The sequence below is a fragment of the Pollicipes pollicipes genome, unplaced genomic scaffold (assembly GCF_011947565.3).
Source record: "Pollicipes pollicipes isolate AB1234 unplaced genomic scaffold, Ppol_2.1 Scaffold_6138;HRSCAF=7277_pilon_pilon_pilon, whole genome shotgun sequence".
Classification (NCBI taxonomy): domain Eukaryota; kingdom Metazoa; phylum Arthropoda; class Thecostraca; order Pollicipedomorpha; family Pollicipedidae; genus Pollicipes; species Pollicipes pollicipes.
Window position 1 is genome coordinate 12,661,448 of NW_023596818.1, and position 16,482 is coordinate 12,677,929.

Below are 16,482 nucleotides of genomic sequence, written 5' to 3' on the forward strand. Positions count from 1 at the left end.
TAGATTTACGGTGAACCCTCGCGGGATCCTCAATATCTCTGCAGGGTGTGGACTTCCTCCCCCTAGCATTAGAAACTACGGTGCTGTCCGATATGAAAAGCCCCACTTATAAGTCATTCCGCTTAGAAGTGAAGCGAGTTGGCATCATCACGCCGCGCCGATAGACCATGAAGCCACCCACTTAACAGCGGGCGTCGTCGAGATTCCAACCCGGGCTTACCGTGCGAGAGACCAGCACTCCAACCATCCATCCACTGGAGATGCGGGTCCGGCGGCCGAAAATTCGTGATGAGAATAGAAATGGTTCAGAGTGAGTTGATGGATTTCGCGATTGTTGCGTACACGCTCAGTGCAGAATAACGGGAGTTTATTGGCTGGGCAGGCTTTCAGGCACAATGCGATACACGTGGCTTGGCGCGTCGCAATCCACTCGTGAATAGGCTATATTTCCAAACGGCGCAGCGGAACATGTTGAAACACTGCCGTAATTCGCTGCGCTACAGTACCAGAACTCCTCCCTTCTTGGCAAAAACTAGCTTAACGGTACATACTATAAGTCCAGGCACTCTGGCGTGCTCTGGTTGCGTACCGGACGAGCAGGCGGCGGGACGTGATCATCTGTTTCCGTCGTTCGCGCGCCACTGGGCTGCGGGAGGCTGGTTTCAGCTTCCGCGGATGAAGCGGACGTCGCTGGCTGGTTGACAGCTTCCGCGGACGGAGCGAACGTCGCTGGCTTGCTGTCAGTCGGCTGTGGTGCCGTCACATTCCTGGCCGCAGCCACGAACGGCTGTGAGGTTAGGCTACCGGGTGCAAAGTGCTTCTCTGTTTCGAACAGTCCATCCTCCCCAGACGTATAACGGGGACGGATGTGATCGAAGTGACGACGGTACTGATGGTCATCTTGCAACAGAACCTGGCGAGACGGCCCGCAGACATCCAGCACGGTTCCTGGAAGCCACTTATAGGCCGAACCAGTCACTTCTGTGATGAAGGCTGGGTCTCCCGTACGGAACGATCTGTTGACAGAACCACTCGCTGTGCTGCTGCGGTACTGCCTTTCCTCCGACGGGTGAAGCTGCGTCAGGCGCGTTCTTGGAGCGCGCTTGAACAGCATCTCTGCTCGGCCTTTCCCTGTTGCTGTGCGTGGCGTATTCCTGTACTGGAACATCCACCTCTGGAGCTTCGTGAGCAGAGGAGCGAGGCGCTGCTTCCTGATTCCGGTTTTCACGAGCTTCACAATGTTTTCCGCTTGACCATTAGATTCAGGGTGAAGCGGAGGGGCGAAGACATGGCGGATGCCGTTGGCGCTTGTGAAGTCTCTAAACTCTTTACTGGTGAAGCAACCACCGTTGTCGCTCACGATTACTACGGGGATCCCATGTGTGGCGAAGGTAATCGGTAGGTGGTCTACGGTCGTTCTTGTGCTGACGTCGTTGGTAATCTAGACGTCTGACCATTTGCTATACGCATCCACCACGATCAGGAGCATCTTGCCTTCTACAGGGCCAGCGTAGTCAACATGTACTCTGTCCCACGGAGCGTCTGGGTACCTCCATGGTTGAGAGGGAACTTTAGGCGCTGCTTTTTGGTGTAGCTGGCATGCATCACATACTTTGGTGAGCTCGGCCATGTCTGAGTCCATCCCAGGCCACCAGACCTGACTGCGGGCACGACATTTCATAGAGCAAATGCTGGGATGTCCTTCACGAAGGAGCTTGAGTGCCTTTTGGCGGCACCGTGGTGGCATCACCACTCGGCATCCCCGGAGCAAGCAACCGCCCTGGATACTCAGTTCGGCATTTCGGCACTGGTACGGCAGGAGAGCTGGCGACACCTCTGACGACTTCATCCGTACCGGGTGAAGTGCAGAACTTCAAAGAAAACGGCATCCCTTCTGGTCCATTCTCGAACAACGTCCACAGTTACCAGTCCATCAACAGCTTCAAGCATCTGGATGACTTCCATGAGCGGAGCTACTGCAGCCTCTGCCACCGTTTCAGAGGTTGGCAGGTGGCTGAGGGCGTCTGCTGCTGCATGCTGTTCTGCATTGCCGGGGACATGTACCAGCTGGTACTGGTAGACGTCCAGCGTGACCTTCCATCTCACCATATGTGGTAAGACGGCTTCTGGCAGGTTCTTGATTTTCCCGAGGAGCCCCAGGAGCGGCTTGTGGTCGGTTCTGAGCATGAAGGGTCTTCCATACATGAAACTGTGGAACCGCTTGACGGCGAAGACCAGAGGCAGACCTTCACGGTCGATCTGACTTTAGTCCGTTTCAGCTTGGTTCAGAGTGCGGAAGGCGAAGGCGATTGGGCGTTCTCCTTCTGGTGTCATCTGAGACGACACAGCTCCTAGGCCATAGGAGCTGGCATCTGCTGACACGATGACTGGTGCATTACTGTCGAAGTGTGCGAGACAGGGAGCCTCTGAGAGAAGAACCTTCGTTGCCCTGAAGGCGTCCCGCTGCTCTGCGCCCCATCGACACTCCACGTCTTTCCTCAGGAGTGCATACAATGGTGCAGCAACCGCACTCAGCTTCGGGCAGAAGCGGCTGTAGTCGTTCAGCATGCCGAAATACGTCATCAGTTGTCCGACGTTTTCAGGACGTGGGGCGTCTCGCACAGCTGCTACCTTCTGTTCTGTTGCGTGCAGACCTTGTCGATCTGCACCCCGAGGTAGGAGACCTCTGGCAGGAACCACCGGCACTTTCTTGGGTCAATTCTCAGGTTCTCCTAATCCGGTCGTCTCAGTACTTCCTCCAGGTTAGCGAGATGTGCAGCGTCGTTCGGACCTGCGACACAAATGTCATCAAGAAACATCATGGTGTTTGGGATGGCAGCTAGCAGGGTTTCGATGTGACGCTGGAAAATAGCAGGACCAACGCTAACTCCATACACCGGTCTGGTCGCTTTAAAAAAGACCTTTGTGCGTGTTGACCACTGTGCAGACTTGGCTTGACTCTGACAATGGAATCTGCAAGTAGGCCTATTCCAGGTCGATTATTGTGAACTTTTGACCTCCAGCAAGTTGGGTGAGAAGCTCCTCCACATTGGGCAGTGGATATTGCTCCAAGTGACTGGCTCTGCTTACAGTTAGGTTGTAGCTACCGCAGTCTTACTTTGCCATCTGGCTTCAACACTGTCACCAGGGGTGCAGCCCACTGTGCTGACTTGCAGGGCTTCAGGATTCTGGCTTTGATTTGATGATCTAGCTCCTCTTTCACCAATGGTTGCAGAGCCAGGGGCACTGATCACAGTTTGCAGAACACTGGTTTGACATTCAAATTTGTCTCCAGGTGGGCCTCAGTGTTGACTTTCCCCAACTCAGGCTTTGTCAGATTTGGGAACTTTTTCAGTATCTCTTGTGCTGTTTCCTCCAGTGAGGCCTTCACATGGAAGATTGCATGCCAATTGAGTTTCACCTTGGAGAGCCAATTTATACCCAGTAGGGACTTGCTGGATCCACACACTATGATCAGGGGTAGCACTTTTTGGCCACAGCTTGCAAAACAGCTGTTCCCACATCAATGACACTGCTGCAACAGTATTGACTTCCCACTGCACTGGCTTTCCATCCACTTGCACTGTTATCTTGACCAGATGGTTTTCACTTGCTGTTGTCTCCTGTATAGACTTGTTGATCCTCAGGAGGTACTGCTCAGGTGGGCCTTCATGCTGGGCTTGCAGATGGTGTGGTTGGTCCATCTGTTCTACTATGGTAAAACCATGCTGACCTTTGTTGCAACATGCTGTTTGAGTGTGACCACATTATGTTTTCCACAATGAAAGCAGTCCTGCTTTTTAAAGGAGCACTCCCACTGGCCATGTTTTGGGCCGTAGCATCTTGCACGTCTTCTGCATTTGAAACACTGTGACTAGGCTGGTTGCTTTGGTGCATTTTGTTTTGCATCAGGTTTGGGGTGGGCTCTTGTTTTTGCACTATGTTTTGTGCCTGGACATTTGCCTGTGGCACAGCAAATCTGTCTGAATGGCATGCTTCAATGGCACATGCATGGGCTCCGGCTTTCTCCAAGCCTCTTGCAAATGAGTGCAATTCCTTGAGTCTCATTTTCTGTTGCAGCGCCTTTTCTGTCACCCTGGAATCTCTGACTCCCGTGATCACCTGCTGGCAGATTTCCCAGGCAGAATCAGTGAAATCACAAGTACTGGCAAGGTGCCCGACGCCAGCCAATGCGTCAGTGGACTCACTCTCCATCTGCATCGTTTGGTGGAACACATCACACTCGTCATCCATATTTTTCTGTGGAACAAAATAAGACCCAACCTGCCTGCACATCTTTTTGTGGACATCTGCAGCCTCTCCCGCAACAGGTGGGGGCTGTGGCAGTGTTTCTTGTTGATCAAACACTGCAGGGCCAGCAAAATGGAGCAAGTAGCGTTTTTCCAGGCAGGATCAGTATCCTTCAAGTACTTCACCTTTTTTAGAAGAAGAAAAATCTCCACCGCGAGCGTTTTACGCGCAGTGCGGCACGGGCTCAACCAGCTCGCGTTAGCAGGATTGCCCAACTTTGAAATCATACAATCCAAACGACATCTTTAGCACCAAAAATAATGAGCAGGCAATTAACATTATTCACTACGTCGTTTCGACCGCTGCTACTCACAATGCTCGCATGCTTGCCTATCATCTTCAAGAAATAACCATCTGATAATATAATAATTTCGGCCACAAACAGGTCATATGATTTTTAACACGCAGACAGCCGACGATTTATAGCATGTACTAAAAGGGCAGCATAAGCACCAAATTACGTACATTCGAGCAATCAAGAAAAGTATCCCAGTTCTTCACATTCGTGTCTCGAATTGATATTTCCAAACAGACAGCACAGAGAAAAACCCAACAATGTCAACGGAACTGAAGCATTTCCAGCAGTCTTAAAAAACGGACCAAGCCACGGGAACCAAACACCGAAGCCAAGCCAACGTTTTCGGTACGGTACATTGACGTCGATTAGCGCAGTGCATCTCATACACGAGTCCGGATAATGTGATTCACACTTATTAGGACCAAACAATCGTGACGACACTGTCGCTTAAACTACAACACTTGGGTTCAATTAACATGACTACTCCGTTGCCGTGACATGCCGCCATCATGTGCAGAGGGACTGTCATAGCACCCTCTTAAAGTAGTGCACCTCTTGCACAATTCTAACGAGCAAGGCTTGAAATCGCTCTGACATCAAGAGACATACTTTGCCGAGATATTATGCCAACAGCCACCCTAAGGGAACGGATCAAGCCCCGGGAAACGAAGACTGAAGCAAGGCCAGCGTTTTCGGTACGGTACATATACGTCTATTAGCGTAGTGCACCTTACACACGAGTCCGGATAATGCGATTCACACTTATTAGAGCTAAACACGTCGTGCTGACAATGTCGATGGAAATGCAAGACGTCGGTCCGATGAATTAGACTCATACATTGCCGTGAGATGCCGCCATCATGTCGTGCAGAGGGACTGTCGTAGCACCCTCTTAAAGAAGTGCACCTCTTGTACAATTCCAATGAGCAAGGCCTGAAATCGCTCTGACATCCAGAGACATACTCTGCCGAGATATTATGCCGACAGCCACCCTAAGACAACGGACCAAGCACCGGGAAACGAAGACTGAAGCAAGGCCAGCGTTTTCGGTACGGTACATATACGTCTATTAGCGTAGTGCACCTCACACACGAGTCCGGATCATGCGAATCACACTTATTAGGACCAAACACATCTTGCTGACGATGTCGGTAGATATGCAAGACTTCGGTCCGATGAATAAGACTCATGTATTGCCGTCAGATGTTGCCATCATTGGCGGACGGACTGCAGTAGCACCCACTTCAAGTAGTACACCTCTTGTATAATTCCAATTGACGAGACTTAGAAACCGCTCTGAATCCAAAGACGTACTCTGCCGAGATGATATGCCAACAGCCAGCCAGCCAGCCGTCGTGCGGACAATGTCGGTTGAGTTACAACACTTCGGTTCAATGAACAACACCCATGCATTGCCGTGAGATATCACCATCACGTTGCGCGGACTGGCCGTAGAAGCAGCCCTTAAAGTTGTGTACCTCTTGCATTATTCCAGCTGTCGAGACCTCAGTACGGCTGCGGCATCCAATAACATTTTCTACCGAGGAAGTACTCTCGTGTATAAGGTACGCTGCGCCTATAAATATATATGTACCGTACCGAAAACGTTGGCCTCGCTTCGGTCTTCGGTTTCCGGGGCTTGGTCCGTTCCCTTAGAATTGCTGTTGACACATTATTTCGGTACAGTGTGTCTTTGGATGACAAAGCGGTTTTTAGGTCTCGCCAACGAATTATGCAAGAGGCGCACTACTTTCAGAAGGTGCTACTACAGTCTGTCCGCACATGATGGTGACATCCCACGACAGTGCATAAGTCTTATTCATTGAATCAAAGTATTGCAGCTCAACCGACATTGTCGGCACAATGTGTTTATTTCTACTTAGTGTGAATCGCGTTATAAGGGCTCTTGTTTCAGGTGCTCCGCACGACTAAACGTATATGTACCGTACCTAAACCGCTGCCTTTGCTTCGGTCCTCGGTTCCCGGGGCTTGGCTTCGTTCCTCAGGGTTCGTGTCGGGATGTTATCTCGGCGGGGGGTGTCTTTGCCTATCAGAGTGGTTTTTAGGTCTCGCCAATCGGAATTATACAAGAGGTGTACTACTTTAAGAGGGTGCTACTACAGCCTGTCCGCACATGATGGCAGCATCTCACGGCAATGTATCAGTCTTATTCATCGAACCGAAGTCTCGCAGTTCCGCCGTCATTGTCAGCACGATGTGTTTTATTTTCCATAAGTGTGAATCGCCTGATCCGAACTCGTGCATGAGGTGCACTGCGCTAATAGACGCATATGTGCCGTACCGAAAACGCTGGCCTAGCTTCAGTCTTCGGTTCCAAGGCTTGGTCCGTATCCTTAGGATTTTTATTGGCATATTATCTCGGTAGAGTATGTCTTTGGATGTCAGAGCGGTTTTTAGGTCCCGCCAATTGGAATTATACCAGAGGTGTACTACTTGAAGAGGGTGCTACTGCAGTCCGTCCGCCAATGATGGCAACATCTGACGGCAATGCATGAGTCTTATTCATCGGACCGTGGTCTGGCATATCCACCGACATCATCAGCAAGATGTGTTTGGTCCTAATAAGTGTGAATCGCATGATCCGGACTCGTGTGTAAGGTGCACTACGCTAATAGACGTATATGTACCGTACCGAAAACGCTGGCCTTGCTTCAGTCTTCGTTTCCCGGGGCTTGATCCGTTTGCTTAGGGTGGCTGTTGGCATAATATCTCGGCAGAGTATGTCTCTTGATGTCAGAGCAATTTCAAGCCTTGCTCGTTGGAATTGTACAATAGGTGCACTACTTTAAGAGGGTGCTACGACAGTCCCTCTGCACGACATGATTGCAGCATCTCACGGCAATGCATGAGTCTTATTCATCGGACCGAAGTCTTGCAGTTCCATCGACATTGTCAGCACGACGTGTTCAGTTCTAAGGGTGTGAATCGCATTATCCGGACTCGTGTGTGAGGTGCACTACGCTGACAGACGTATATGTACCGTACCGAAAACGCTGGCCTTGCTTCAGTCTTCGTTTCCCGAGGTTGATCCGTTTCCTTAGGGTGGCTGTTGGCATAATATCTCGGCAGAGTATGTCTCTGGATGTCAGAGCGATTTCAAGCCTTGCTCGTTGGAATTGTACAAGAGGTGCACTACTTTAAGAGGGTACTACGACAGTCCCTCTGCACGACATGATGGCAGCATGTCACGGCAACGGAGTAGTCATATTAATTGAACCCAAGTGTTGTAGTTTAAGCGACAATGCCGTCACGACGTGTTTGGTCCTAATAAGTGTGAATCACATTATCCGAACTCATGTATGAGATGCACTGCGTTAATAGACGTCAATGTACCGTACCGAAAACGTTGGCTTGGCTTCGGTGTTTGGTTCCCGTGGCTTGGTCCGTTTTTTAAGACTGCTGGAAATGCTTCAGTTCCGTTGACATTGTTGGGTTTTTCTCTGTGCTGTCTGTTTGGAAATATCAATTCGAGACACGAATGTGAAGAACTGGGATACTTTTCTTGATTGCTCGAATGTACGTAATTTGGTGCTTATGCTGCCCTTTTAGTACATGCTATAAATCGTCGGCTGTCTGCGTGTTAAAAATCATATGACCTGTTTGTGGCCGAAATTATTATATTATCAGATGGTGATTTCTTGAAGATGATAGGCAAGCATGCGAGCATTGTGAGTAGCAGCGGTCGAAACGACGTAGTGAATAATGTTAATTGCCTGCTCATTATTTTTGGTGCTAAAGATGTCGTTTGGATTGTATGATTTTACGCACAGCCGTGCATAAAACGCTCGCGGTGGGGGTTTTTCTTCTTCTAAAAAAGGTGAAGTGCTTCAAGAATCCTCAAATACTGTATGTGCAGAAATTAGTGGCGACCGTGCCAGAGTCAGCTCTCAGATGTGCTGCGTGCATGTGCTGAAATTTTTGTTTTCTGGTGTTGCTGCTTAGCTTGAAATATTCAGCACAACATGTGTTTTTTTTGCAGTTTTTGCATCTCACCAAATGTGTGGGGCTTCAGTCTGAGGACCATGTGCAGTATTGGAAACTGACTTGGACGGACCATTCACTCTATACAGGGCCTCGCATTCACTGCGGTTGTGACACATTAAGTTCATTTTGCATGATGTTTGGGTGATGCCATGTTTTGAAAATTGTCAGGCATGCACTATAAATATTCAAGGGTTTACCTTCTGCTTGCTATGGCAGGCCAGTAACAGTCTGAAAAATCTAGCCACTGCTATATGATCAAATGATGTAAGTGTGCTGCACATGGAACATGCTTGCAAGTAATTCTAGGTCAAATGATGCCAGGTCATATTATGCCAGACCAAATTATGCTTCACTGCAAATACCCTAGCAACATCATAATTTGTGAAAACATACAGACACAGACACAATACAGACACAAACAAACATGTGAAAACTGACAGAAGTGATCAGTGTGTGCTCAATGTTGTGGTGAAATGTTTGGACCATTGCTATGGTACAGGAACTAGTCACTTCCTGGATATTGGTGGTCTGATGATGTTGATATCTAAGTATGTAATTGGATGTCAATCTTAATGTGGCATTACCCCATTAATGCTGGTAACTGTCATACTGAATTGTTATCACCTATTAGTAACCTTATGGTTGACTTGCTCATTACCACACATTGATTGTATATGAGAATAGCCCTCTTAGCCTTTTACAAGAGCTTAGCTGTTATCAACACTGTATTTCAATTGATATGGCTAGTGTCACTTCTTCATACAAAATGTTTTACAGAAAGCATGAATGCTCAAGATGCACAGGATGAAGAGGACACCACTGGTGCCTACAATCTAAGGTATTTGCATGCTGTATGGTGCATCTATTGCTAGTTACCATAATGTTGATCTGTACAGATATGATAAAAGAACCGATGATGAACATCTGAACATGCTTGAAAGTGCACATGGAGCAGATTTATTGAGCTGCACTTTTACACATTGGAGAAGTGTGTTTTTTTTGTGCCTGATGACTGGAGCAGGCATCTGTGCATATATGGCAACAATTTACAGTCAGAATGTGTATGGTACTTTTCACTTTGGCCAACTAGAGCTTCAATGTATTTGTGCTTTTGTGTCACATATCTTGGCATTAATTTTCTTTATGGTTTAAGCTACATTTACATAATCTCCATATCCAAGTCCGATATCTGCATCTTACGTGCAAAGCCTACTTGCCTGAAAGCATGTGCATTGGTCTTCCATTCATTGCAAATGAACTCTTCTGTGATCAACATGCAACATACAATGATACCATGTTCATACAAATCTGAGCAAACACCTTCTGCTATCCAGGGGGAGACGTAGCATCCACAGCTCACATGAGCAGGAGAGTCTAGGCGTGCCCAGCCCCCGGTGGACCCGTTCCACAGAGGGGCTGGCCGCCCTCAACACAGCTGACCATGCCGAGCTAGAGCTGCCGGCCCGGAGTGTGCGCTCCTTTCCTGGGGCAGGGGCTCGGCAGTGCGCGCCACGGCCAAAGTCGGCGCGGCCCGGCCGACGCACACCGCCGTGCCCGCCCGGCTGGCGCTTCGCCAAGAAGCCCACGCACCCGGAGCCGACGTGCGCGGAGGAGCTGGACACCCCGTGGACGCACACGGTCTGGTGCCACGACGGGCACCGCTGCGTGCAGTACTGGAAGTTGTCAGCGGAGCGGGACACGCCGACGGGGCCCACCCTCCGCCAGAGGCAGGCACGCGAGAACCCTGCCACTCCCTCGCCGGCACCTCCTCCCAAGCGGGGGCGGGCCGAGGGGCAGTCCCCCTGCGCTGCTCTCCCGCGCAGGGCGGCGGCGTCGGCCCGCAGTGCGCCGTTGCCGCTGCTGTACACCGTCGCGGCTCTGCTGGTCCTGCTGCTGGTCGTCGCCTACTGGAGCTGGACGACGGGCGTGCCGCCGCCGCCGCGCGTAGGCTTCGTCGACGTGCCGCGCCAGACAGCCGACGTGCACCGCTGGGTAGACAAGGTGACCGAGCTGAGTACCCAGTTCCCGTTCCAGCGGGTGCAGCTGTGGAAGGTGCTGCGTGCCGCCGTCAACCGCATGCTGCTGCTGACGAGCCAGCCGGCCGTGTTCCTGCTGGTGTCGGGGGAGCGGCACCGTGCCGAGGCCGCCTGCCTGCTGCGCGCCGTCGCCGCCGCCGCGCTCAACGCCACCGGCGCTCCTCACGACCAGCCGCTGCATGTGGACGGCGCCGCGCTGGCGCCGCTGGACGAGCGCGAGGCCAAGGGCCGGCTGGGCGCGCGGCTGGACGCGCTGCGCGCCGGCGACGGCGTGGCCGTCGTGCTGCTCGAGGAGCTGCAGCTGCTGCAGCCGCGTGTCGCCATGCTACTGCACGGCTTCTGCGACAACGATAACGCGCCGCGTAAGAACGCCGTGTTCCTGCTGTCGGTAACGACGGCCCAGCCGCCGCCGGCAGCCGAGGCGCAGCTGGAGGAGGCGCTTGAGCGACGGCTCTGGCTGGCCTGGGGCGACGTGCTCGGCGAGGACATTTTCAACGCGCTGCTCGGCCGCATCGCTGGGAACGTGGCGTCGGTGGTGGGGGAGGGCGACCAGCTGGCCTGTCGCCGCGCGCGCACCTGACCCGACGCCGACAAGGGGGACCGATCAGCCGTTCGGATGCCGCGACCGGCGGCCTGCTGCGGGGAAGGGACGTGGTGGCGACGATGGCTGGCGGCGCTGGGCTGCCGAGTGTGATACGACCGTCTGTGATGGACGGGGCGGCCGGGACTCACGCTGGGACGCGTCGCCCGGCGGCCACGCGCTGTCCCCCGCCCCATACCGGAAGCCGCCCGGTGCCGGCGCAGCGCCGAGCGAGCTCGCAGTCCGCGGAGTCCGCTGAGGAGGCCGCGCAGCGGTGCCGGCGGCGGACGGAGGGCGTCTTTGCGTCTCCTCCGGGAAAGCGCGGGACGCTGTCCGTCGCCGTGGTGCCTTGTGTGCGCAATGCGCTCCGCGCGGGAGACTCGCCTCCCGCCAGATACCGCGGTGCCTCCGCGCCCGGTCCGACCCCGTGTATGCTGGGAATCAGTTGACGGATTGGGGAAGATGACAATGTGACTCGCGTGGAACGGTTGTGAACAGGTGGTGTGGGCCCGCTGTTCATTGGTTTTGCACTCAGCATTCTATGCATCGCGTACATTGATGAGTTGTTTCTGCTGTGATGCACTTGCTCGTTGCGACTGCCGCGACACGCTGTCTTGCTGGTGTCAGAGGCCTCATGTTTATCCTCCGTGGCCAGTTTCGTCACAGGTGTCGAGTGTCCGAAATTGCAGTTTTGGCTCAGTTCTTTTAAAGGATGAAATCAAAGGTTTGACGCTGCTGCAGACGAACACGGAAGCAGCACTGAGCAACATAGGGCAGAGCTGAACGTGCTGTGTTGGGTGGGCAGTATGTCGCCTCAGTCCATGCCCCGCGATCCAATGTCCAGTATTGACATGGTTGTTGCTGTCGTGCAGACACCGCACTTTTCAAACACCCGAATTCGAACAGAAATAGTATAGTACAGTCGTGGCCTGCATATGAAATGTGCCCGTGAGACTCCTTGTTGCTCTATGCAACCTCAGATTGAGTTGCCGGCTACGGAGAACTGAAACTGCATCAGCGCGCACGTCTGCTCTATTTCGGCACCTGCGGTGCAACGAAGCGTATGCGTTGAGATCATGGTTGTCCATTTGAAGTAGACATCACGCTTAGAATTCGTTACGTGTGCTGTGAGTTATTGTTTCGACTCCTGCTTCTTCCTGCTGCACATTTGGCCCAATTGAAATGATCGAGATTCACCAGTCTCTCGCCACTCATCGCCCATTCCATCCACCGCCTGGACGCTCACGCGGCGTCCTTGCGGCGAGCCGATCGCGTTCGCTCGATGATTTTGTTCGCGAAGTGTGTTGCGGTTGTTGATGCGGAGAGTAGGTTTGCTTGCATTCAATACACACCGGGTGGCACGACGAATCGGCTATAAAGGCTGAATTGGGACGTTAGCACGCGCACGGGTGGCCGGTTGGATACCCTTCGCTCGGGTGGAGGTCAATTTACCCCCTGAGATCTCGTGAACTAAGAGAGCTAGAGACACCAAATTCACAGGGTGTGTTGACCTGTACGTGAACCCTCTTAGGTCAAACTTTCAGGTTCCTAGGTCATGACCTTCGGGACGAATAAGGTCAAACGAGGTCAAATTCCAGATTGGTCTCCAAAGGGCCCCTAGAACCCAGGCAACTGTTCTAAGCAAAATTTCACGCGCTCAATTGAGGTCAATGACCTTGTTTGTCTTTTTAACGGGCGCCAGGGTGGCCGGTTGGACACCTTTCGCTCGTGTGAAGGGAGTCAATTCGACCCCCCTCCCCCCAAGAACCTCGAGAACTAAAAGAGCTAGGGACACCAAATTTACGGGGTGTGTTGACTTGTACAAAAACTCACTTAGGTCAAATTTTGAGGTTCCCAGGTCATCTTCGGGTCAAATAAGGTCAACTAAGGTTAAATTCCAGATTAGTCTCCAAAGGGCCCCTAGAACCTAGGCAACTGCTCTAAGCAAAATGTCACACTCGGTTAAGGTCAGTGGCCTTATTTGACCTTTAGAGGCCACGGTGACCAAAATGATGTAAGACTGCTTTAAGTTTTGCGTTTGGAAAAGCGATAAAAATTACGCTAGGCAGTATGCTCCTAAAAACAAAATGTTGACCTGGGTCGTTCTAGGTCAATGACCCATTCTGACCGATAAGAAGTCAATGGAAGGTGTAGAATGCGGTTTCTGCTATCAATATATTCGTAATGAATACCAGAAACCGGCCTATATAGCAAACCCGACAGTAATAAAACAGGTTAGCCTTGACCTTGGTCTTTCATACCTGACTCTAGGTCAATGCTATTTGTTTCTTCACTTGCTGTGTTGCCTAAGACAGTATTTTAGAGACGTATGGCTTCGTCTAGCCCTCCGTTGTTTGATCGGATTGAACTATTCCCTGGACATTGCTTTCGCTGAAACCATGACCTGACCGACATATAGATCAGCGATCTTACAAGGTACAGCTAAAGCTAAATTTTTGATGCCAAACGATCTGCTATTCAATTGTCTACAGAAATGCAAAATTTAGCGCGGCCACGCCACGCCGTTTGGAAACCACCGTGGGAATTTTTTTTTGGGGGCGGGGTCAACTTGACCCCTCCCCCCACCCGAGCGCGTGTTAATTTTAATGCCATTCATTCGGAATAGTTAAGTTGCGACGTGGTTCTTTAAATACATTCATTTTTATCTGTCTTGCCTTGCTCAGTTTATAAAAGCATCCAGACATCCATGCATTGAGTGATAGGCGGCGCTAGATGCCCAAATTTAAACCATGGGCGTAGGTGTTCTTCTCGAAGACGGTTGGGTTATAAGTCGTGCGATAACGGCCGTGGTGGGGTGTTTCCACACGTTCTCCCATCCTTAGGCGCCCACCCGCTCCGGTAAGCTGGCGAGCCGGGCGCATAATGACATGCGTGCTGTGGAATCACCAAAATCTGTAAGGGCGTGACGGGGGGAAGCGAAGCGAGTTACTCTGACCTACGAGTAGATTAGTGCAATGCCAAGAGGTGGGGATGATCACGGGCGAGGGAGCCGGTGAGCATGCACCTAAACGCACCTAAAATATTCACGTGACCAATTTATTTGCTCTGGTTACACTTTATACAGCGTAAAAAGACAAGTCCTAAGCTCAAAGGCTTTAGGGTTCATATATCCCACCGACCACAACTGGTCGTTTTTTCCATGCAGGTTGTTCAACGGAAATAGTCTATGGTAGTGCATACCAGTAGTCAAGTTTAAGGCCTTACAACCTGCCATTTTTTTCATTCACTGACCGCCGAAACCACGTCAGGTTCAAGAAACGAGCAGAGCAGTGCTGCCAGACCCAGGTACAACAGCAGCCAGTCGTCCCTGATTGCAGAGAGCGAATCATGCATTTATACTTTAGCAGGCTACTACTAGATGGCAGAAATAGCAGCGCAGTGGTGACGGGCGTTTCCCATGCTGATTCGTGATTGGCTGAGGAGGTCGGATTGTTTGGATATGTCAGTGTCGCGAAGTGTGCAACAATGGCGCAGCAGTCCGTGCTGTCGTAGTGCTTTACTCGATTCTTTTTGCTATTCATAACTGTGCGCATAAGAGCACGACTCGTTCACCGGTTGTTGCCACTAGTTCGTATGCCAGTGCGTCGTGTGGGCTTCGGCTGGGAACCGGTTCTCTGACATTTTGAATGTAGAACAGTGCTGGCGACGGTTTGTGGGCGGACTCCGTGCGAGTTTACGTTTGCCATCCTTTTCTTTTGTGGAGCGTGACTGGTGCATAGGAAACAACCATGGGCACGTCCCAAGCAAACAAAGAAAATGAGAAAGGAACACCAGAGAAAAGCAAGTCATCATTCAGAGGAAAGAATTGCCTGGCAAGGGTGACACTATTGGATGGCACTCTTCTTGAGTGCCAAGTGGAGGCAAGTACCTGCTTAGTGTGATACCATCTCTTGTTCCCTAAGATACAAACCATTTTCTGATTAGGTAATCCTGTTTAAATCGAAAAATAAAATATGCATTGTCTTTTCAGTTTACTTCTGGGTCTTCTGTCTTGTTTTCTTAGCTAACAGGCACTTCAGCTTTCTTTGTTGTATGGCAGGTTGCAGGAAGTGTCACAGAAGGCTGTTTGTATTTGACAACTATATACACAGCATGATAAACAACCAGATTCATGTTGGTGTTGTAGCCTTACTGTGACAGGAGCAGAGATATGGGTACATAGATGAGAGGACAGTATCAAGTTGTAAAAATGATGCCACCTGCCCCCCAAATGTGTTTACAAACAGGTTTCTCCCTGGGCTTGACCATCCTCTCTGAGTTTGGGGACTAAAGCCCAAGTTTAGGGAACTTGATCCCTCCAACTGGATAGGAAACCACATCCTTGGCCAGGAGGCAATGAGCAATAGCACCAAATTACATGGCATCATTTTGATGGATAAAACATTGTTGCAGGATATACAGAGCAGTAATCATGTGGTGTCATGCTTCATGTTGTCTGGCATTGTTTGTCAGGCTCCCAAACTGGGTCAAGGGGATTGCCAGCCTTTTTTCATAAAAATATTCTGTTTTTGTTAATTGCATGTGAGCAACATTGTTTGTAATTCTGCCAACAGTAGTTTAGGGCTGGCTATGTATCATCACCTACTTTGATATTTTTGTAGGTTGCAGCTGTGTTAAAATATATTTGTAACATTGATTTATGCCAATTAACCTAAACCCTAGCAATTTTCAATTTTGTATTATCCAACAATGCTTTGCATGTTTTGGTGTGCAGGAGAGAACTTGTCTTCTGTAAGTAAAGAACAGCTTTTTGAATAAAGCATTGTTGAAAAATATGTTGCACATGCTTTCTATGCAAAACACATATTGTAGTATGTTTGATGCATGGCATAGCCATTTTGGCTTGATATAGACACCTGAAAACAAAGTCTGCAACTAATGTAGAACCAATTCAGGTGCTGAAGCACACTAGCTTGAGTGTGTTACCCCCACCCCATTATGCTTACATCTGCGTCAAAGTATTCTGGTCCGGCCATCCTCTCCCATATTCAGTCACCACCAGGCTTTTGTTATTGCATGTGACACTCACAGCTGTCTGGTGCACCACAAAGTGTAGCCCAGTTGTTATGTAAGTATAAGTCTGTTTGGCTCAGTGGGCTCAGAATCTGTGAGACAGGCTTATCTAAATGAGGTGAGGTATGATCATTGCAGACAACTTAATTGCTTTGTGCCCTGCTGGTCCTTGAAGCTCCTGTAGCAGACTGATGGCTGTGAACAGGGATGCCAAAGCC

The 16,482-nt window shown here is 50.6% G+C and overlaps 2 protein-coding genes across 2 annotated transcripts in view; both read left to right on the forward strand.

The window, feature by feature from the left end:
* Nucleotides 1-8,412: 8,412 nt before the first annotated feature.
* TORIP (Torsin interacting protein) lies at nt 8,413-12,589 on the forward strand. The gene is made up of 3 exons (XM_037228784.1): nt 8,413-8,447; nt 9,392-9,452; nt 9,949-12,589. The coding sequence occupies exons 2-3, from the start codon at nt 9,397-9,399 to the stop codon at nt 11,228-11,230; spliced, it is 1,338 nt and encodes a 445-aa protein (XP_037084679.1). The 5' UTR covers nt 8,413-8,447; nt 9,392-9,396; the 3' UTR covers nt 11,231-12,589.
* Nucleotides 12,590-14,682: 2,093 nt separating this feature from the next.
* Nucleotides 14,683-16,482, forward strand: part of LOC119105261 (protein 4.1 homolog) — a 44,732-nt gene continuing 42,932 nt past the window's right edge. Inside the window, 1 exon segment of the mRNA XM_037228725.1 lies at nt 14,683-15,111. Coding sequence (XP_037084620.1) covers nt 14,980-15,111 — 132 coding nt within the window. The 5' untranslated portion in view covers nt 14,683-14,979.